Source organism: Zonotrichia albicollis, chromosome 10 (genome assembly GCF_047830755.1).
Source record: "Zonotrichia albicollis isolate bZonAlb1 chromosome 10, bZonAlb1.hap1, whole genome shotgun sequence".
NCBI classification, from domain to species: Eukaryota; Metazoa; Chordata; class Aves; order Passeriformes; family Passerellidae; genus Zonotrichia; species Zonotrichia albicollis.
This window is the reverse complement of record NC_133828.1, coordinates 9,676,875-9,698,474: the sequence shown is the minus strand read 5'-3', so window position 1 is coordinate 9,698,474 and position 21,600 is coordinate 9,676,875. Positions and strand designations below refer to the sequence as shown.

At 57.1% G+C, this 21,600-nt stretch overlaps 1 protein-coding gene across 3 annotated transcripts in view; it reads right to left on the bottom strand.

Annotated features, from left to right (window-relative positions):
* The window catches only part of COL18A1 (collagen type XVIII alpha 1 chain), a 36,148-nt gene extending 14,841 nt beyond the window's left edge, over positions 1 to 21,307 (bottom strand). Inside the window, exons 1-2 of one of the 3 annotated variants that reach the window (XM_074547963.1) lie at positions 21,100 to 21,307; positions 20,608 to 20,675 (exon numbers count right to left, since the gene is read on the bottom strand). In XM_074547963.1, coding sequence (XP_074404064.1) covers positions 20,608 to 20,675; positions 21,100 to 21,110 — 79 coding nt within the window. In that variant the 5' untranslated portion in view covers positions 21,111 to 21,307. Of the gene's footprint in view, positions 1 to 2,301; positions 4,443 to 20,607; positions 20,676 to 21,099 lie in introns of those variants that run through there. The other 2 variants (XM_026798487.2, XM_074547962.1) reach the window with 2 other exon arrangements.
* Between the last annotated feature and the right edge of the window lie 293 nt (positions 21,308 to 21,600).

Below are 21,600 nucleotides of genomic sequence, written 5' to 3'. Positions count from 1 at the left end.
AGAAAAAGAAAAAGAAAAAGAAAAAGAAAAAGAAAAAGAAAAAGAAAAAGAATCAGCCCAGCCTTGCCCAGCCCAAAAGGAAAACACGTCTCTTGGGATGGCGATGAAAACCTGGGTGCCTCTTCCAAATCCTGAGACATGGAACATTCCCAGGCTCCCCTACTGCCAAGCCCCAATGCCAGCAACAGACCCGTGACAGGGACCCAGCAGTGGGCACATAAGAACTGCCACCAACTAAAGGTGGGGGCAAACTTTTGCTGAACTCTGTCTCTGAAACTGCTCCGTGTTCACCCTGCTCCCCAAGCCCCCAGTCCCTCCCAACCCTGGCACCCCAAAACTGAACACCTGACTGGGAGAAAAGCTCCTTCCCAGTCTTTCCACCTGTTCTAGCCCCTCCATGTGCCCTGCACTGGGATCAGGTTTCCCCATGGGGCATACCCTTGGCCTGCTGAGAGGAGAACCTCTGGATCCTGGGGTCCAGCACCTTTCACTCCCAGATGTGCACAGCCCCACACCAAACCCGATGGGGTCAGTGAGTGGGGCTGCCCCAGACCCTCAGCCTGCCACCCACCCTTGAGCCACGCCATGCTCAGCACCTCACAAGCTCATTCCAACTGCAAATGCCAGGATGCAGGGACTGTGTTTATCTGGGTTGGAGGAAGTCAAATTCATGGCAGCTTTAAGGAAAAAGGAAACCAGAGCTTCCTCCCGGGGGTCTACACGGGTGTAAGAGCCAGTGCTGCAATTCCTGCAGCCAGACAAGTCACTGTGTCCCCCCCAGGGCTCAGGATGACAGGACACGCTGAAAGAGGCTTTTGTTAGCAGGGCAATTAGCAACCATTCTCCCCTTGGAGCTGCAGCCGGCTCTGGGAGTCTCCCTCCTCCTCAAACATGCCACTCGCCCCCGAGTCCGGGGTGGGAGCTGGGTGCTAGCACTTCCCAAAGCAAAAGAACTTTCTTTGTGTGTGACAGAAGCTGGATGGGGACTGGGGAGCAGAGGGGTAAGGGGAGACCCCTTCAAATGTCTGCTCTCCTACAAAAGCCAAGGGGCCCTTCTCATTCCCAGAGCTTTCAGGCCACACCTGCTTTTTCCAAAGGGCATCCAGAACCCAAACATCACAGCCCATCATCCCTGTGGCAAACTGGGGAAGCACCAGGGAACATGAAGAGTTGGTGGGGACCACAGTGAGTTCGGCGCTGGCACGGGATGGCTGTGGGGATGTCTCTGGACACAGTGAATCTGCCATTGGGAATGTCCCCAGGATGCTCCAAGCCACCTTCCCCCTCTGCCATAACCTTCCTGAGCCCAGGCTGCCAGCGTGGGATTCAGGGGACCCCCAGCACACGGCAGCACATCAAGTCACGCCATGGGGTGCACCACAGCCCCCACATTCCCCACTCATTCCTGACACTGCCCATCCAAGCAATCACAGTGCAGCTCCGGATAGGAATGCACCTCCTCTGCAAGCATCCCCTTGATCCCAGTGCATCCCCCCACAAACAGAGCCTCTTTGACACCGAGGGGACCCTGTCCTCGACCCTGGTGTGCCAGCCCCCAGTCTCGGCATTCCTCCTTGGCATCTCCTGGCCATCCCCCGAGGGCGCAGGGGTCGGCACGGGAACACAGCCTCATTCAGAGGCTTTGGCAGGCGGGGGGAGCTCCAGCTTTCATCCCAACTGCATTTCTCTAAGCACCAGTCAACCCCCGTCCCCACTCCCTTCTCTCACCCCCTGCCCTGTCTGGGTCCCTAGAAGGTCACAGCCACTGAATGATGAAGCTGGGGGTGAAGTAACCTCTCCCTCTTTTCCAAGCAGCAAGGATCAAACATTAGCCGCCATCCAGTGAATCATTAACCCCGAAGGGCTGCTCGGGGAGGGGGGAGCGTGTGGGCATGCCTGAGGGTCACCTTGAAACCTCCTCGCCACCACAGTGCTGTGGCTGGATGGCACAGGGTCTGCGTCCTTGCCCTGCTCCTGCAGGGAGCTGCCAGCTCTCCACATGCTCTGAATCCCAGCCAGGACAGCCCAAAGCCCTGTGGCACCTGGCAACTGGCCCTGAAGGCCAGCACGATGCGCTTGGGGAGCATCCCCTGAGCTGGCCACTGTGATTCACCGGGAGTGATGCCCGGTCTTGTGAAGGGAGCCAAAACTCACTGGTTCTGCTTGGAAAAGGCAAGGCTGTATAGAAAGTGATTTTGGATTCGGCAGCATCCCATGGGCACAAGGCAGAAGCATCCCCCAGCGCCTGGGGGAGTCTGGGCAGGGGAGACACAATGCAGGGACATTGCCCAGCCATGTTACCTGCAGAAGCATTAATAAAGACACAAGAAACCCCTTCATCCTCCTCAGGGAGAGCATCGCAAGGCAGAGGCAGGCGCCTGCTGGCCAAGGGAGTCCAACACAGGTCTCTGACGGCCTCGCAGAAGCCCTGGCATGGCGGGGGAGTTATGGGGACCGAGGGGCTACAGCCGGGGAGCAGCAGCAAGCAGAGGAACCACTCCAGGTAGCGATGGCACCGCGACTCAAGCAGCCCCTCCCACTCATGCAAAGCCGCCCGAATTTCCTCCTCGCTGCCATGCTGAAGGTAATTTGGCACTCGGACATGGCTGGTGCCCAGCACACTGCAGAAGGGCAGGCGGGTCGGGATGGGCTGGCAATGGCCGGCTGCTGGCATCAGTCCTGGAAAGAAGGATGTGAGCCCCACGCCGTCACTCCTGTAGAGCTGCATGGTAGCGCTCAGTAAATCGAACTCCAGAGGGACAGAGTTATCGGCAGCAGGACCCTTATCCACCCTCTGGTCAGGCCAAGGGGGGCTCTGGCTCCCGCTTCTGCTGGCCAGAGCCAGCCCTGGGTGGCCAGGGCCATGCCATGGGTTCCGTAATGCTGCGGGGAAGTAACGGGGAGGTTGTACCAAGGGGTCCTGGAAAGGCACCGCCTGCTCACGGGTGCTGTCACCTGGTGAGAAAGGAAAAGGGGCACTACCTGGCTGGAGACCCGTCGGTCTCTGCAAGGACACCTGTGACTCCATTGTAGGAGTTCCCATCCCCAGGAACTCTGGGTCTTCAGGGGTCACTGTCCTCTGTGACCCCTGTGGGTTCTCAGTGTTCCCCAGCAACTCTGGGTTCTCGGTGGTCACTGTCCTCAGGAGCTCAGTGTTCCTCATCACCAGGAGCTGCAGATTCTCAGTGGTCCTCGTGCCTGGGAGCTCTGGGTCTTCGGTGGTCCCTGTCCCCAAGGGCTGTGGGTCCTCAGTGGTCCCTGTCCCCAAGGGCTGTGGGTCCTCGGTGTGCCCTGCTATCAGAAGCTGCAGGTCTGTGGCACTCGTCATCCCCAGGAGCTGTGGGTCCTCAGTGGTGCCCAACCCCAGCAGCTGCAGGTCCTCAGTAGTCCCTGACCCCAGGAGCTGGGGGTCCTCGGTGGTTCCCATCCTCAGGAGCTGCGGGTTCTCAGTGGTCCCTGACCCCAGCAGCTTCAGGTCCTCAGTAGTCCCTGTCCCCAAGAGCTGTGGATCCTTCGGGGTCACTGACCCCAGGAACTGGGGGTCCTCGGTGGTCCCCATTCTCAGGAGTAGCAGGTGCTCGGTGGTTCCTGATTCCAGCAGCTGCAGGTCCTCGGTGGTTCCCGACCACAAGAGCTGGGGGTCCTCGGTGTTCCCTGACCCCAAGAACTGCAGGTCCTCAGTGTTCCCTGACCCCAGGAGCTGGGTGTCCTTGTGGGTCCCTGTCCCCAGGAGCTGGGGGTCGTCAGTGGGGCTGCTGGCCGCCTGCTGTCCTGGGGCAGGTGACACGCTGTGGAGAGGAGCGATGCTCGGCCACGCCGTGCTCTCCACCGACCCTGTGGCATTCCTGTCCCACTGCTCCGTGGTTTTGGCTGTGGCTCCCTCACTCACAGGTGCTGCTGTAGCAGGATCTGGCTCCTGCTGCCGTGGGGTGGTGACATTTCCTGCCACCTCGCCGCCCCACATCCCTGGGGACGGGCTGGGAGCCGGAGCCGCCGCTGAGGTTGGCGGCACCGACTCTGGGATTCCCTCACTGGGTAGTGCTGGGCTTCCCGTGGTCTTCGTGCTGTCCCAAACCCAGTCCAGGAGCTGTGTTTCGGAGCAGGAGAAGCAACAAGCCAGGAGGAGCAGAACACCCAAGCGAGGTGGGGCCATCGGAAAGGGAAAATGAGCTCCGTTGCTCCCGAGAGCGGAGCGGAGAGGCTGGAGGAAGGAAAGGAGGGAAGAGGCAGGAGCTCTGTCCCGGCCAGACTCTCGGAGCACTCACATCTCTCTCTCCTCCCAAGCTCCGGCGCTCGACCCTTCAAACCGGAGCAGAGCAGGGGGAGGAGTGGCCGGCCCTGCCAAGCCTTCCTCTCGCCAGCGCCAGCCTCCCGCTGCTGGCACAGCCCCTCGGGGACCCCTGAGCCTGCCTGGGGCTCACCTGAGCCCCCCAAAACCTCCGGCAGCCCAGCCAGCCTTCAGACCCACCCCACTGCCTGTCCCAGCTGCTGCCGCCAGATGTTTAACTCCTCCCTGCCCGGAACATCCCAAATCGTCTCTCCCTGCTCGATGGCTCTGGTTAAATCACCAGCACACAGAGCTGTACAAGGTAGGGTTGTGCACGGACATGGTCCTCATGGGGTGCCCAGCTTTGGTGGGACACCCCGCTTCAGGCCTCGGGAAAAGGTTATAATCTCAGAGCAAAACTGAACGAGGAGGGAAACAAATCCCAGAAAACATTTCCAACATTTCCACCGGCCGGAAACAAAACAAGTCCCCAAAGCCAAGTGCTTAAAGCCGCTTTCCCGGCTCGCTTACAGGGCCAGGACCCCCCAGGTGCTGTCGCAGGAGGGCCAGGGGAGCACTGCAGCTTTCCTGCCCCCCCAGGCATCACGCGCCAGCAACGCCTCAAAGCCAGGTCTGAGCAATCACAAGTTTCCCAATCACAAGTTTTCCTGGAGCTCGGGATGAAAATCTTCCATGGGCGGTACTGGCACTCTCCCACGCCCCAAAAATTTTGATTGTTCTTTGCCTCTGCTTAAAAAAGTTACCCTCAAATCCACTTATCCAGCTCAGATGACGGTGCCCCTCATTCCTAGGGATGGCCAAGCAGAGATGGAGCATTCCCCAGGCCTACACTACCATGGTGACACAAGGCAAGTCACCTGCATGGCTCAAGAAGTGTCCCTGAGACAGGGTTTTGATGGGGAGGTGACAACTTTGGCTCCCCTCGGCTGTGTGTGACCAGGAAGGTCAGAGCGTTCCATACCATGGTCCTACAGAGCAGAGATCTCCACATGCCGGAGCTGATGCTCCAGTTTAAAAATATTCAGGAAAATCACCGAGACAAATGCTCAGATGTTCATTTTGCTTCATGCAACATTTCCCACACTACTTTTGAAGCAAAACAGGCGATTTTTCCCTTGAAAATGGGAGCTGGCTGCTGCTGCCAGCAGCTCTCCCCGTGACCGATGCTGTTAGGGGTACCCGCTGCGGAACAGCCTCCACCAATCCGCGCGGGACACGGGTTTGTCCAGATGGCAGAGCTTCCACAGGGCCCCTCCCGGAGCTCCAGCGCTTCCATCAGCCCAGGGAAGGAGCCAGGTGCCTGCCAGCCTTCTCTGGCATGTCCTGACGGGCTTGGCTGCCCTGGGGCCAGGGTGCAGTGCAGAACTCCTTGGCACATCGAGAGGGATCGGAGCGACTGCTGCTTCCATTCCCAGCGCTGGGATGGAAAACCTCGGTGCTCCCGGAGCCTCTCCCCGCCCCAGAGCCGTGAGGCTCCAGCGTGGGGAGCATCACATGCCCCCATGAGCTGCCTGGCCTCTGCCAGGAGGATTTGGAGAGCAGCACCCTGCTGGGGTAGCCCAAGCATGTGCAGACAGGATGCCCAGCCAGAGAAATTCCCGCTTCTCCCTTCTGCTGGAATTAGGCAGCTCAGGACAGTAGAGTGGAGCAGCAGCCCCGTGGGACACCCTCATTAAGCCAATGATCTTCATTTCATTGCACATCTCCTCACTGGAAGCTCCCCGGGAAGGAACCAGGGCTGGGGCATCCCCAGAAAAGGGATTTCCAAATTAGGTGCCCTGAGGGTGGGCTGGTGGCACGGGTGGCACTAGAGCATCTTAGTCCAGTGCAACCAGCTCTGCCACTGACCAAGCAGCCAGGCAGGGACTGGGCAGGCAGCAGCTGGTGAAATATTTTGGAGAAGCATTCCCCCAGGGAGAAGCCATGGCAGCTGGCTTGCTGGCAGAGCAGGGAAAACCCCTTGGCTTTTGCCTCCTCCAGGCTAAAAGCTCACAAAAAGCGTTTTGCACACTCCATGAGATGCTGCTGCCAGCTTGCCATAGCCTTGGACTTCTTGAAAAGCAAAACTGCACCCTCACCCTGGTCCCAGTTCCCTCCCAAAGAGGCTGACTGCATCTTCCCAAAACTGTCTGGCATCTGGTGCTGCAACATAGTTCCTCAGGAAAAGGGGGATTGGGCTGCCCTAAGAAGGCACTGAGGGCTCAGTCCTGGGCCAGAAGAATAGAGGGGGGAGAGGGGAGAAAGGGGGAAAAGGGAAAAGAGAGAAAAAATCAGAGGTGGGGGAAAAGAAAAGAGTGGAGATGGGAAGAAAGGAGATTGGGGGAAGACGGTGCGGGGAAAGAGAGTGGGGAGAAGAGAAGGGGAAAATGAGAGGGGAGGAAGAGGGAAAGAAGAAAAGAGAAAAAAGAGATTGGGGAAGTCAAGGAAAGAGTGGGAAGGGGAGAGAAGTGCGTGGAGGAAGTGGAAGAAGTGGAAAATGACAGTAGGAAAGGAGAGAGAAGAAAAGAGAAAAGAGGGGAGAAAGGACAAAGGAGAGGAAAAAAGAAGAGGGGAAAAGAGGAAGGGAAAGAATAGAGAAAATAACAGGAAAAAGAGAAGAAGGGAATGAGAAGGAGGAAAAAAGAGGAGGACAAGGCAAGAGGAGGGAAGGGGAGGGGAAGAGAAAGAAAAGAAGAGATGGAAGAAAAAAGAGAAAAAGAGAGTGAAAAAGGAGAAAAAAAGGCAGGGGGGAAGGGGAAAATAGGTAAAAATAGGAAAAAAGAGCCTGTCATCCAGACCTGCAGCCTTTTATCCGTGGTCAAAGCACACTGATATTTCTCTCCAGGGAGGATTGCTCTCCCTGCAGGATTTTGGGAGAGGACAGGGAGCCTGCTGCAGCCCAGCTCAGCAATTTGTCCTGCACACGCCAAGGATCCCCCAGCAAGAGCCGGGCAGACGGATGGACAGGCAGAGAGACGGACGGACGGATGGACAGCAGAGGGAGCCTCAGGCTGAGCAGAGCGCAGACGCTTCCTCAGGAGAGCCCGCTTGGCTGGACACAGCCCTGAGGTCACAGAGCTCCGGGCAGGGGAAGGGGAAGAAGGGGAAGGGGAAGGGGAAGGGGAAGGGGAAGGGGAAGAAGGGGAAGAAGAAGGGGAAGGGGAAGGGGAAGGGGAAGGGGAAGGGGAAGGGGAAGGGGAAGGGGAAGGGGAAGGGGAAGGGGAAGGGGAAGGGGAAGGGAGGAAACCCTGATAGGAGCACAGGCAGAAAGCCAGAGGTGGGAGCACTCTTGGACTTAGCAGGAAAACTCAAGGACTGTCAGCAGGTGTCCATAAATCCTATTGACATTTGGGATTCTACTCCGTTCTCCATCGGAAAGCCCCACACATGCAGCAGTTGGAAGGCCCTCCGGGAGAGGGAGGCACCCAGGCCGTGGGTGGGCACCCAGCCAGGGACAGGGGAGGCACAGGGGTGCCCAGGAGCCGAGCTGGCCCAGTGACAGCAGCCAGCCCAGCGCCAGCAATGACACAGGTGCCAGGCTCTGCTGTGCCTCCAGGACAGCGTCCCCCCTGCCTCTGGCTGTGCAACACGGAGCCCCCCAGCGCAGCGTTCCTAAACATTTACTCAGGGAGAGGCAGAAACATCCTCCCGGCAAATTCCTCGATAAGATAAACTGTGAAAATGTCACGACAGCCTGCAGGAGCCATCAAATGGCCCCAGGAGGGAAAGAAGGGTGGTCGTGCCCAGACCCCAGTCCAGGAGCATCCTCCTCCTGCTCCTGAACTGAGTAGGGCTGGAAAAGGCACAGCCAAGAGGTGCTGGTGTCCTACTTTGCCCCATCCACATGGACAAGCGGACTGGGCAGCAGAGAATTGGGGCTGGAGTGACTTTGGCCACTCTGTGAGGTTTCCTGGGGAGAATGGATGGTGGAGAGGGACCATCAATATTTGGGCACAGCCAAACCCAAAGGAGGTGTATAAAACTCAAGGTGAGTTTGGGTGAGCTGTAGCTCCCAGTCCCCCCCATCCTGCCTATACTGGGGCCATGTCTCTGCTTCCAATCACTCACCTGCCCCCCGAGCCCACTGACAGCCCGGAGATAAGGCAGGGAAGGCAAGTGAAGGAATGCGACCCCCTGGATCATCCTCCTCCACATTCATAAATCATCTTGCAGACTAATTGCTCCCTGGACAGGAGAAGCCTCTGCTCCTCACCCCCCACTTGGGACAGGCAGCTGGCGGAGGGTGTTGGCTGCAGTCTCCCTGAGGGACAAGGAGGAAGTACGTTCCCATTCCCAGGCATTTCTTCCCCAGAGGATACAGGGAGATCAATACACCTGGCACCCCAGATGTAGACAGATTGTAGACATTGTAGGCATTGTAGACAGATTCTGCAGTAGCAGGATGAGGGGAGATGAGGGATGGATGGAGGGTTTGTGATCCAACTTGATGTCATCCCAACCAGAGAATCAGAGGAGGACAAGGCACCCAGGTGGGTACATGTCCCCAGAGTTCAAACAAACCTTTCCAAGCCAATGATGTCCCCTAACCACGCCAGGATTTTAACCCTCCAACGTGACGAAGAAACAAAGCACTGTCAGTGGATAACCCAGCACCAGCTTTGAAGCCTACACAACAAAAACTGGGAGTTGCCTATCCCCGGCTGTTTTCCAGGACTTCAGAAGCAAAGAAAACACCAGCACAGCTTAGAAACCCCAATTCACCAAACAAAATACAGAAGAGCTACCAAGCGATGTACCTGAAGCTACAAGGGAGCATCACAGCCTCCATCCCGCAGAACAGCATCCAGGGATGCTGGGTGCCAGCTGGTCCTGCAGGAGGCAACTGCCACAGCTCGTGGGTGCTTCATAGAGCCTCACCATGGATTTTCAGGGAGGAAAACCACCTGGCAGGTCATTAACCTCATCCTCAACACAGTGTGCAGCAAACGGAATCCAAGCTCACACGCTTGCTGTGGGGCCAGGTGGCGAGGAACGCTATTTTCTTAGGGAATGGGCAGGAATGGGCAGGAAAATGGGGGAATGGGCAGGAAAAGGTGGATCGGGGAGGGGGTTTGTTTTGGGATTTCAGCTGCAATCTCCAGCTCATCCAACCAGCCTGGCTCTTGTCAGCGCTGCCCTCCTGCAGCGCAGGGGACTTTGTTTGGCTTGGAAGCCCCCAGCTGTGCCGGTAATAAGACTCCGTGTCCGCTCTGCCGTCCTTCCACCTCTCTGCACTCCTCAGACAATAGTTCGCCTGTGCTGCTGACTTTGGCAGCATTTCCAAAGCTTTGGCTCCTTCCAAAGTTTCCCCTGCACCAGGCAGCCAACCTTGGCCATCGTGCTTTTTTGTCACATCCCGTTGCATCCCATCCCGGGCTTTCTGCTCCTTGCGGGGCACTGTGCTCCGTGCTGGAGCTTTTGGGCCCCCAAACTGGGGACATGACACAGAGAGGTGGCTGGCAGCCCCTTTGAGGATGGATGCTGGGGTCATGAACAGCCTGAATAGGGGACAACTGGAAAAGGGAAAGCATCACCCAGGCCTTGAACCCACCCAGCTGCGCACATCCCAACGCCATAGTGAGAAATCAATCAATTGAACGCCTTGAAATCAGGTTGAGTGATGACAACCTGATATCAGCCAAGGCTGAAATCCCTCTTTCCCTGCCATGTCTCCACAGATATTTAAGCATAAAAACTTAGAGCTTTTGAGGAAGTCCAAACAGCCTTGGAGATGGATAGTAAAGGGGTCAAACAGGTGGGTGATCCTTTGCTGCTCCACGCAAGTGCTGGGGAAAGCCAGCAGGAGCTGGATGAGGCCAGAACTCACATCATCCCTTTCCAACCAACAGCCAGAGCCAGTATTTGATTATTCCTTTGAACTATTCCTTCTTTCTACAAGTCATTTGGTTTTAAAGCAAAATACAACGCAATAAGCAGCTTTAATGCACCGAAGTTCACCACCTGTAACAGGACAGTTGCCAAGAACAGGAGGGGTGTAATTTGTGTCCCTGCTTGCATGAAGACAGAGATTCCAGATCAGGTTTGCCCCCTCCTGAGCGCAGGGATGATGCCACAGCCAGGCACCATCCCAGGCTTCAGCATCCCCCACGGGCACAATGCCATGAGCCAAGGGCATCCCTGCAGCACAGCACCACAGAGATGGGTACCCATAAGCTATTTCCTGGGATGATAAGGGGTTAAAAAAAAAAACCCAAACCACACAAAAAAGCTCAGCAGGCATGCCTGAAGGGGAGGATTAGAGAGAATAGGGCCATTTCTCAGCAAAGACTATGGCAAGCTAAATAGAAAAGTAACATTACTCTCAAGACAGGGGCCCTTTCCCTTTACTCCTGCCCTACAATGTCACTATTGTTTTGCTGACAACTGGTAATTATCCCAAGCTGCACACACTGGTATTCCCACCCTTTAACCAGGAGGGATTTTGCAGCCGCCGACCCTCTGACACCAGCAAAAATTCGCATACCAGAGAGTTCAAAGGGGGGGCGGGCTGGGAAGGCCGGGCAGCCTTGCGGGGGATCGTCATTCCCAGGGTCCCGGAGGGCTGGGGCTGGGAAGGCACCTCTGGACATGGGCAAATCCTAGCCCTGCTGGAGCAGGCTCACCTGCCGGGTGCCCAGGTGCTGCTGGAGCATCGTCAGAGAAGGAGAGCTCAGGGCCTGAAGGGGCTCCAGGAGCGCTGCAGAGGGACTGGGGACATGGATGGAGGGACAGGAGCCAGGGAATGGCTGCCAGCGCCAGAGGGCAGGGATGGATGGGAGATTGGGAATGAGGAATTGTTCCCTGTGAGGGCAGTGAGGCCCTGGCACAGCTGGGGCTGCCCCTGGATCCCTGGCAGTGCCCAAGGCCAGGCTGGATGGGGCTTGGAGCAGCCTGGGACAGCGGAAGGTGTCCCTGCCGTGGCAGGGCTGGCACTGGATGAACTTTAGGGTCCCCTTCCAACCCAAACCTGGCATTCTGGGATTTGGGATGGTTTTGTTACTAATGGCCACGCTTTGGGTTCAAGGTGCCCTTAAAGTCAGGGGGTCTTTTCTCATATCACGATCCAAGATGAAAAAATGTTCACAACCCAAGCATCCAAGTCTAAGCAGTGAACCTTTTCTGGAAACAAAAAACAAACAAAAAAACAACAAGAAAAAAAAACCAAAACCAAAAAAAAAGGCCCAAACTCAAAACCAAATTAACCAACCAAACAAAAAACCCAACAAAACCCACATAAAAACAAACCCCCCAAAAAAATGCTATGGAAGCAGAGTTTCCCTTCCCTGCTTAAAAGTTCTGGGGAGCTGGGACCCCCAGGATGAGACCTTCAGGCTGCAGCTATCCAACTGCAAAAGGATGGGGATGAGTCAAATCCATAATTTTTCATTTACAGCATGGAGGAGTCATAGTCCTAACATTCCCTGACTAACAGGAGTTCATCTTGGTGCCAGCCCCAACTCAGATAAGGTGATAAAAAAACTCTGGAAAGTGCCTCAAGATGGATTAAAACATTCCCATGGTCAAAATGTAGATTTTTTTTCCTGCTTTTGCAGGCTGGTACAGGAGCCAGAAAGCCCAGAAAAAGTGCAAAAAAAGCCCCTTTTTTTTCCTGCCACAGGCTGCAAGCAGCATAGCCAAGGTCAGAGCAAGGCAGAGGACACACACAGCCTCCAAAGGACCCAGCTATGAGCACCAGCTCCTCTGGCATCTACTTAAATATTGCTATTTTATTTTTTTCTGCATTTTAATTACACGATCACAGAAGTTTCTTCCTAATGGGAATGCGGGAAACCAGTTTTTCCTGCAGCAAAGCCAATTCCACAAATACTAGCAGTGACCTGTAAAGTTAAAAAAAAAATCCCCATAAATCTTCCCTTCCTCACAGCAGCAACAGCAGTGTCACTCGCAGGGCTGGGACTTTATTTATTGTTGTTTTAAGCACCCAGGAGAAAAGAAAATGCTTCTAAAACCCCACTTAACCCGCTCCAGCTGCAGGGGAAAAAAAATCCCACGTAGGCAGGAGCTGCGCTCTGGGACTCCGGGCAAGCTGCAGCCTGTCTCCGGAGCACCCAGCTGGGATTTGGGGGAACAAACCCCCCTTCCCCCAGGCCCACAGCCTCAGCAGCTCCTCATTAGCGCGGGGCCGTTTGCAGGGGGCAGAGCCCCACACAGCCTTGCCCTGGGAGCAGCACCGCGCTGGGGAGGATGCTGCAGCCTGCAGGGGCTCCTGGGGCTGCGCTGGGAGCCAGCTCCTGGCCCCTCTCTGCGTAACAGCAAGGATTAAACCAAGACTGTGCTCCCCAAACCCCTTCTGGCTCCTCTGCACCCCGCAGTCAGGGACATCAGAGCTCAGCGGCATGGGGAGAACAGCAAAGCTTGCACGGCTCTGGGGAGAAACCCTGGCTGGCCACTCCACAGGGAAAGAAGGCAGAAGAAAGCCCGGAAAGGGGCCGCTGGGAAAGCAGAGGAAAGGCTGAAAAAGACTGAAATGGAACAATGTTATCAGGCAGCTGTGCCACGGGTGTGGGGGCTGCAGATGCACAGCACCCACTGGGAGCCACCCATCGCAAGTTCGGGCACTGAGCTCCAGCACCAGCTGCACACGGATGGGCAGGGAGGCTCCACCAGCAACACCTGGAGGCAAACGGGGCCCTGCTCGAACAGCAGCAGGGAGATAAAATGATTAAACAGCTGAACGAAGGAAATGGGAAGTGGTTTTTCTCCCGACCCAAACAGACACATTTTTACTGGTGTTGCTGCCACCGAGGCTGACCCCGAGGCCAGAGGGATGCCAGGGGTTAAGAGCCACCCCTGCACAGCTGGAACAGAGGGAGGGACGTCCTGGGAGACCCAGGTGCTGGGATACAGGGCATGTAGTGGGAGACCAGAGCACTGAGAGGCAAGGAATGTCCTGGGAGGGAGATCAGAGCACTGGGATCAGGGCATGCACTGGGAGACCCATTTCCACTGTGAGAGTCACATTTACAGTGACACAGGCTGTCCCACTCCAGTGCGGTCCCCAAACCAGGCCTGGTGTCCTTCTTGGGGCAGAAGTGCTTCACCAGCTGCCTGGGGCGGATCAAGCATCCACAAGCCTGCTCTACCACCGGTGTTCTCAATTGCCCTGCCGCTGGGCTGATGTTTGGCGCCAGGAGCCGCTGGCAGAGCCCGGGGCAGGGCCAGAGCCCAGCCCACCCCTGGGGCTGCCCGGCCATGCGAAGCGACACATCCAGAGCCGGGATGGAGCGGGATGCCGCCAGTGTCCGCCCGCACCGCGGGTTAATCCCGTTGCTAGGACACCCGCGGGGGAAGAAATACAACACTTGTCGGATTAGAGTCTAGACGGGCTGACCTTTCCCTCCGAAACCGGCCGAAAATCAGGCCCCGTTGGCTAAAAAGAGGGATTTTTGTCGCTGTTTAGGTGTTTGGTTTTGTTTCAGATGGGAGCCAAAGAGGGAGGGACATCGCTGTCGCTGAAAGAGTCATTTCAGTACCTGCCGCCGGAGAGAGATGTGCAGGCGACGGCCCGGGGCTCGAAACCTTCTGCCAAGCCCGGGCTTTGCCCAGCAACTCGGCTGACAAAAGAGCCTTTCATGAGAGGGGACGATGTCAACTCTGCAATTAGCGGGGGAAAAGAGAAAAGAGCCGAAGGAAGATTATTACCTCCAGCAGTTGCCTCTGGAGGCCCCTCTCCGGTGGCTTCCTTAACTCTTTCAGCTGAGCCCAAGGAGAAGGTGGGAAAGGAGCCACCGGCCAAGGGCTGGCTGGAGCCAGGCTGGCAGGCCAGCCTTGAAGGGTGTCATGAGGATTGCCATCCCCCTGGCACCCAGAAGGAGCCAGACCCACAGCCCCATTGCATCCTAGCTCGGAGGGAACTGTCTGATATCTTCTCCATCCAGCCCAGCACCAGGAGAATCCTGGTGGGATTAGACTCGGATCAAGAGCCCAGCCCACTGGGTACCCCGCACAGGCATGGGGATGCCAGGACACCCATCCATCTTCATGGCCTGACATCACTGTCTCCCCACCACAGAGACGTGCCCAGAGCAGCTGCAGAAGTAACAACTGGTTACTCAAACCCTGAAGTCTGAGCTACCTGGGATAGTGGAAGGTGCTCCTGCCCATGGCAGGGGGTGGAACAAGATGGGCTTTGAGGTCCCTTCCAAGCCAAACCATTCAAAGAGTCTACAGTAAAAGCCAAAAATCAGAGGCTGCTGTCACACACCTCTCTCTGCCCACAGTGCCACAGGCTGGGACTTTCTCTTGCACCCTGATATCCAGGGGGATTTAGAGCCGCCTGGAGTCATTGCCGGTTTCTACTCCACCTACTCCCACCCGTCAGCACCCCCTGAGCCCCAGCTCCCAGCAAGACAGGGCACTTCTCCAGCTTTGGAACCCAGCTGGGGAGATGCTGGCATCATTGATAGGGTCACACGATGTGTCCAGGGGTTCCCTGTCATCCACATGTCCTGGGTCCCCAGGATAAGGCTCCTGGCTCCTCTGGGAAGCATTTTGGTGTCCCAGGGGAAGGAATAAGCTGTACAGATGCCTTTCCATCATGCCACAAGTGAGCACCACCAGTTTATCCGGGGATTATCAAAAAGTTGCTGTTTATCCAAATGTCAACAATCTCCAACTCAGTTAAGTTACAGACTAACAAGGAGGGTGGAAAAGAATAAATTGGTTTGATTACTCTGTCTTCCAGAGGGAAGGCAAGTGGCTAATTTAGGAGTGATGAACTCAGAGGTAGCTTCAAGGACCATTGGGCTCTCAGCAATTTATGCCAGTGGTGACAGTGGGAAGAGCATGGGGACGGTAATGCTGGGTTCCAGGTGCCCCAGCTCCTATTCCCACCCGGGGCTGTTGCAGAAGACTCCCACAACCTGAGGACAGGGTCAGAGGAACAGCCAGACCTTACAGTCCCCAGGGGAGGAGGAAACCAGCAGACTGAGCTTGGGAATAAAATAAAACTACAATAAAATCCACTAATGACCAATTTCCATCTTAGAAGAGGGCTGGGAGACCATGCCAAAAAAAAAAGCAATAAAAATTCCGCAAAAGCAACCCTTTTAAGACACGGGATGTTCCAGAGCAGATGTTGCTTGCTGAGAAAGCGCCAGTGCCGGCGCTGCCAGTCAGAGCCAGGAGCACAGCAAGGCTCTGAAGCCCCGACCCTGGGGCAGCCCTAGCCCATAGCCCAGGGGGTGTCAGTGCCCTGCTCCATTCCAACACTCGCTGGGAGGCCAAAGCCGTCCACCTCTGCACGGTGGAAACCACCCCTTCACCCCCAAAGGGCTGATTAACCATGCTCACACCTCCAGAGTGCGGAAGTTTTTTGCCCTCAAGCCTCTCCCTCTGTCTTTCCCATTGGTCCAAATCCATATTAAGGCAATGCCAGAGCCCCTGGTAGCTGCACAAATTTCCAAACCATTTTCTAACCCCATCTAGCTCCTTGGGCTTCAATGATATCTTTGGCAACAAGATCCCAGGCTAACCAAGCCTGACACTAAAATCACATACACTGCTGCTACCACGTGCCTTCCTCCCCCCACAAAGTCAGGGAGTTATTCCCAATCCCCCAGATTTAAGGGGACTTAGCACCAGCTGAAATCATAGCAGGTTTCCCCTGCACCACTTCCCACCCATCAGCAGGACAGGGGACATCCTCCCGAGGGCAGCAGCACTGCTGCTCCACACGCATGGCCACCCAAAGGATGAGGAATGTGGCTGGAGGACAGCAGAGCCAGGGAGAGCACTCCCACAGCTGGCAGAGAGGAAACTGGGACGTGGGATGACGAGGAGCTTGTCCGTCATGGAGCCTCACAGAGTGGTTTGGAAGGAACCCAAAAATCCCACCCCCTGCCATGGCCAGGGACACCTTCCACCAGACCAGGCTGCTCCAAGCCCTGTCCAACCTGGCCATGGACACTTCCAGGAATCCAGGGGCAGCCACAGCTTCTCTTGTCAACCTGCATCAGTGCCACGACACCCTCAAAGGGAAGAATTTCTTCATAACATCCAAGACACTGCCTCCAGGCTTGCACACAGAGCGGTTGCAGCATGCTCTTGGAAAGGATTCCTCTCCAATGCTTTCCCAAATGTCATCAGATACAACAGAAGAATCACTAGAGTGTTTTATTAATCCCATACCTCTGGACTGCTGATATACATCAATACTTAATCCCAGATGTTTCCTTCAGCACTTTGAACTCTCTACCGAAATGCCAGAATTAATTATTTTCTTGGTAAACTATCGAGAGTTAGGGAAAAAAGACAGCGCACTTGCTGGGATTGTTATTCCAGGGTTTAGAGTATCATCCCTGACACTTATGACAGGCCACAGTGGTGCAGAAGAGACTCGGTGTCCCTGTCACAGAATATGGGGTGGGTTGGAAGGGACACCCAACCTCACCTTGTTCCACCCCTGCCATGGACAGGGACATCTTTCACTCTCCCAGGCAGCTCCAAGCCCATCCAACCCAGCCTAGAACACTTCCAAGGGATCCAGAGGCAGCCGCAGCTGCTCTGAGCACCCTGTGCCAGGGCCTCACTGGGAAGAATTCCTCCCCAATATCCCATCCAACCCTACCCTCTATCAGTGTGAAGACATTTACCCTTGTCCTGTCACTCCAGGCTCATGTAAAAAGTCTCTCTCCCTCTTTTTTATCAGAAGGCTCAGCCTTGGATGAGTCCTCGCCCCTGGCCCCGCATGCTCCTGCCTCCTCATAAAGAAGTGGTGACATCCCCCCGAGAGCAAAGCCAGTTTCCCGGCAGCACGTTTTTTTCTGCTCAGGGAGTTTTTAAGCCAGGCGGTGACGCTTGAAGCAGGATTGCAAAATGTTTTCTCCAAGGACTTGGATTTGCTGCTTAACAGCACCCAAGTTTTGTCGCCATAAACACTGGAAGGAGAGGTTGGTCCAGCTGCAAGCCAAAATAAACAGGGAGCAGTGTTACTGAGAGGCTGCTCTTCAGAGAAAAAAATAAAACCCCGCTTCTCCAGAATATGGAAGTGTATGGGCAGGGTTTTCTAGTGGCCACAGGGAAGAGCAGCTCTCCATCCCTCCAGGGACATGCAGCAGTGGGGAGGGAGCTCCCAGGCATTCACGCTGCTGGGCCAGCAGTCACCATATGGAAACCTAAAACCAAGGCAAGAGCTCTGGGAGAATGGTTGCTGTGGATGGACCAAGTTCATGTCCAGAGCTGGGGAAGTAATGGGAGAATTAGGATTAGGGCTTGAAAAGGTTGTATGCTTCAATGGAAGCAAACTCCTGCCAGGGAGCACAGCCACTCTGCAGGAATACTCAGTCTCTATTTAAACCTAATTTCCAGCGCCAAAGCACCATCCAAGCACGGCCACTTCATCCCTGCCGCCCCCTTCTTGGGACAGGCAGGAGGGATGGGATCCGCCTGCCAGGGGGATGGACCAGGAGCTCAGAGGTGCTGCAGGGAGATGCCCACAGCCTTGTCTCCTTCCAGCTGCTGGCAGCCTGGGCAGCTCCCCCTCCCCAGCAGCTCCCACGGCACAGATAACGTTTTGCAAACAGCAGTCCTGCCAGCTGATAAGGAGCTGAAGAGCCTGAGGAGCTTGTGGAGCACAGCATCCTGCACAGTTCCTCCAGCCCCTGCTGGGAACCTCAGCGGTCAAACGACGCTGCCAGAGCCAAGAGGCGCCAGCCCTGCGTGAGCTAAACCCACGATGCTGGGTGCTGCCCACAGCCAATTCCCTGTCTTTTGAACATTCCTAAAATAATGCTAGGGAAGCTCTGATGCCCCTGTCAAACCCCCCCAGGTGCTGACAGCAGAGCAGTTGTGTCACAGGCTGTAAATCGCTTCGCACAGCAATTCCTTGTCAGGAATCCCAGACAGAAGGACCCACAGCCCCCTGGGGATGGAAATTATCAGGAATGAGCCTCTCAACCTGCAGCTCCAGCACCTGTTGTCCATAACAGCGGGAGGAGGCAGCCTGAATTCCCAGGTACTGCCTGCACCCTCAGCAGCAGCACGGCAGAGAGATGGGGCTGCTTTTGGGGCTCTTCCCAGCCCCAAACTAAAGCACAGAAATTCTGTGTGAGAGAAGATAACAGAATCATGGAAGCACTACAGTTGGAAAAGACCTCTGAGGCCATCAGATCCAACCACTAACCCAGCACAGCCAGTTCCACCATTAAACCATGCCCAAAGAGCCACATCTACACATTTTTCAAACACTTCCAGGGATGGTGATTCCATCACTTCCCTGGGCAGTCTGTTCCAATGCATGGTTGTTTCTACCACCAGGTTGGGGTGGTCTGGCCAGCAGATCGCCCCTATCCAGAGACCTGGGACAGGACTGCCCCCTGGGAATGGGGATTTTCCCAGTGTCTGACCCAGCCCATGCTTGAGGTCACTCACAGCCCTATCTGTGATTTCCCCCACACTCGCCAGACCAGACGTGTGGCAGCATCCCCACACTATTCCTCATGGCTACGTGCCCTTTCTGAGGAATCCCAGAGATCCAGTGATAAGAGGCCAGCCCAGCTTGGGGCAGCTAAGCCCCCAAATTTGCAAGGCAGGCAGATAAACAGAAAGGTTATCTCCATGCCAGGACAGCCTTTGGAGCAAACATTCCCCAGAAGCCATCACAAAGGCGGGCTGGCAGAACAGGCCCTGCAGTCCTTGGACATTGAACCAAGGGAAGGGGGGGAAGAAAAAAAGAAAAGAAGGAAAAAAAGCCACACCAACCCGCTGAATTCCTTTAAAACCCGATCTGCAGGCTGCCTTTGGGAGACGGCCAAGTCAGCTGGGTGAGACGGGCGCCTCCTGCCAGTGGTGACCAGCGCCAGCCACGTTCCCCCAACACTCAACCCCCCTGCACGCCCTGGGGAACCTCCTGGGGGCCCCAGCACGGCTGCCCAAAGCTGCACCAGCAGCTCAGCAGAGGCTCCTGGCTGGCCCTGAGTGCCCAAGGATGCTGATGCAGAGGATGGGAAGGGCATGGATAACTCTGAGTACCCACTATTAGAGCAGTGCCCAGCCCTCCAGCTCAGCTTGGCTGCACTGGACAGTCTCCAGGGACCTAAAATAGCCAATTCAGGATTTCACATGGGAAAGATGTTCCCAACTCTGCAGATCTCCAAGGGGAGCTTTGTTCCCGTGGCCCCTGGGGAGGCACCCACGCCACTGAAAGCAGCATCATAAATGCAGCCCGGGGCACTTGGAGAGCTTCTCCCAGTGTTCCCAGACGTGCTCTGGGAGTGCTGGGCATCCCCACTGCCCCAGCCAGCCTCCTTCCCTCCACAGCTGACCCCACTGCCCACAGAGCAGTGCCAGAGCTGTTCCTAGATGACACAAAGCCTTGCCCCAGTGAATAATCCACCAATTTCATGGCTGACTTCCAGTTCACCTGCACCTGAGGATGCCACTAACAGAAACGTTGTGCCCAGCCTGGGACAACAGAAAGGGACACGAGTGATGCTTCACACCATGCTGGCACAAGCCCAAAGACCAGACCACTAGCCCAGAGAAAATCCACCGTATCCTTGTTTTTGGATCGTCACTTGCAGCTCAGCTGCTTTGGCAGTTGGGGTTCCCGGGATCCAGGCGGGGGCTCCCTGTGTCAGCCGTGGCTGTTCCCGCCTCCGGGCACTGGGCACACATCCAGAGACGGGCTGCGAGGGGAGGAGGGCTTTCATCCTGCCTGGCAGCCGGCAGGAAGCTGCCCTGTCGGGGAGGTAAAGTTCACCAGAAACACAGGCAGTAGGAGAACCGGCTCGTGGGGAAAAAAGGGCTGGAGAGCTGAGTCAGCACTGAATTCCCCTTTCCCGGCGCGCCAGTACCTTGAGAATTGGGATGTTACAGGGAGCCCCGAAGGCAGGGGAAAAGCCCAGAAGCGTGTGGGAGGTGTTGCATCCCCAGGGCATAGGCTCGAGGCTCCCGACCACTCACAACACTTCCAAGGACATGCAGCTACAGGGAGGAATTGTGGAGAAAAGCTAACACATGGAGCATGGCCACTTTGGGGCAACTCCATCCTGCCTGTGCCACAGCCAGCATGGGCCTCTCCTCCCAGGGAACTGCAGTCAAGGATTTCCCCAGCATCCCTGGCCGCTGATGGGATGGAGCACACGGGACCCCCCGGGCTCGGGAGCCACAAGGGACGTGGCCATTGAAGGAATCAGCCCCAGCTTCGGGAAGCACGACTGGGCACAGCATTTGCTCGAGGGGAGACTCCAGCCCCCATTCCTGCTGGGGAGAGCCTCCCAAGCGATGGGGGGCGTCAGGACACGGGGGAGGTATGGGACCCCGAGCAGGGCGGCAGGCGCTCCCCTCCCCAGCATCCCGCAGCATCCCATGCACGTTACCCGGCTCCGGGGAAGCAGCGGGGACCAGCAGGACAAAGAGCCCGAGCAGCAGCCGCGGCGGGGGGCACCTGCGGGGAGGGAAGGGGACAGAGAGGTCACTCACCTTCCTGCGGGGTGCGAGGCGCCCCCCAGCCCCCAGCCCCAGCCTGCGGTCACAGCCGGGACCCCCAGCCCCGGCGGCCTCAGGGCTCCCGTACCCCCCGGCCGCCCGTGTGTCGGGGCACCGGCTTCCCGCGCTACCCCTGCCCCCGGCGGCTTCCCGGGTCTGGTGCCGGCCTTCCCCGGTGTCCCCGCGGTACCGCTGCCCCTGGGCTCCCGCCACGCTCACACCGAGGTCCGCCCGCCCTCCAGGGTCCCGGTGTCTCCCTCCCCGGCGGCTCCCGATTCCCGGGCCTCCTCTGCACGGCGGCTCCGTGCTTTCCGCACTACCTGTGCCCTCCCCATCCCCGGCGGTTCCACGGGCCCGCTGCCCCCCGCAGCCCCGGCGCTCACCCCGTGCGCATGGTGCCCGCTCGGCGCCGGCAGCGCGGCTCGGCTCGGAGCGGCGGGATCGGCACGGCCCGGGGGGCGGGGAGGGGAGGGGCGGCAGGGTCGGCCCGCCCCGGGCTGGTGAGCCGAGGCCGGGGCTCTGCCCGCCCCCAGCCCCCGGGGCCGGGACTCTCACTGCCGGAGTCTCCGGCAGGGGCCGGGGACAGTCCCCGGGGATGGATGAGTGGGAGAGGCACAGCTCTTCTCGCCGAGGAGCATCCCTGCCGGGGAACATCCCTCCTCGAGGAGCATCCCGCCTCTGCCCGGGGCGCGGAGAGCACCCTCTGCCCCAAAGGGCACCCACTGCCCGCAGGACCTGCCCGGGCACCTCCTCCACCAAGCCCTGGGCTTCGGCCTGCAGGCCAGGTCTGGTCTTGAAGGAGGGAGTGAATCAGCGAGCTGAGATCATTGCCTCTCCCAGCATTTATCCGAGCCCCGGGGCACGGGGCAGGGCTGGGCGCTCTC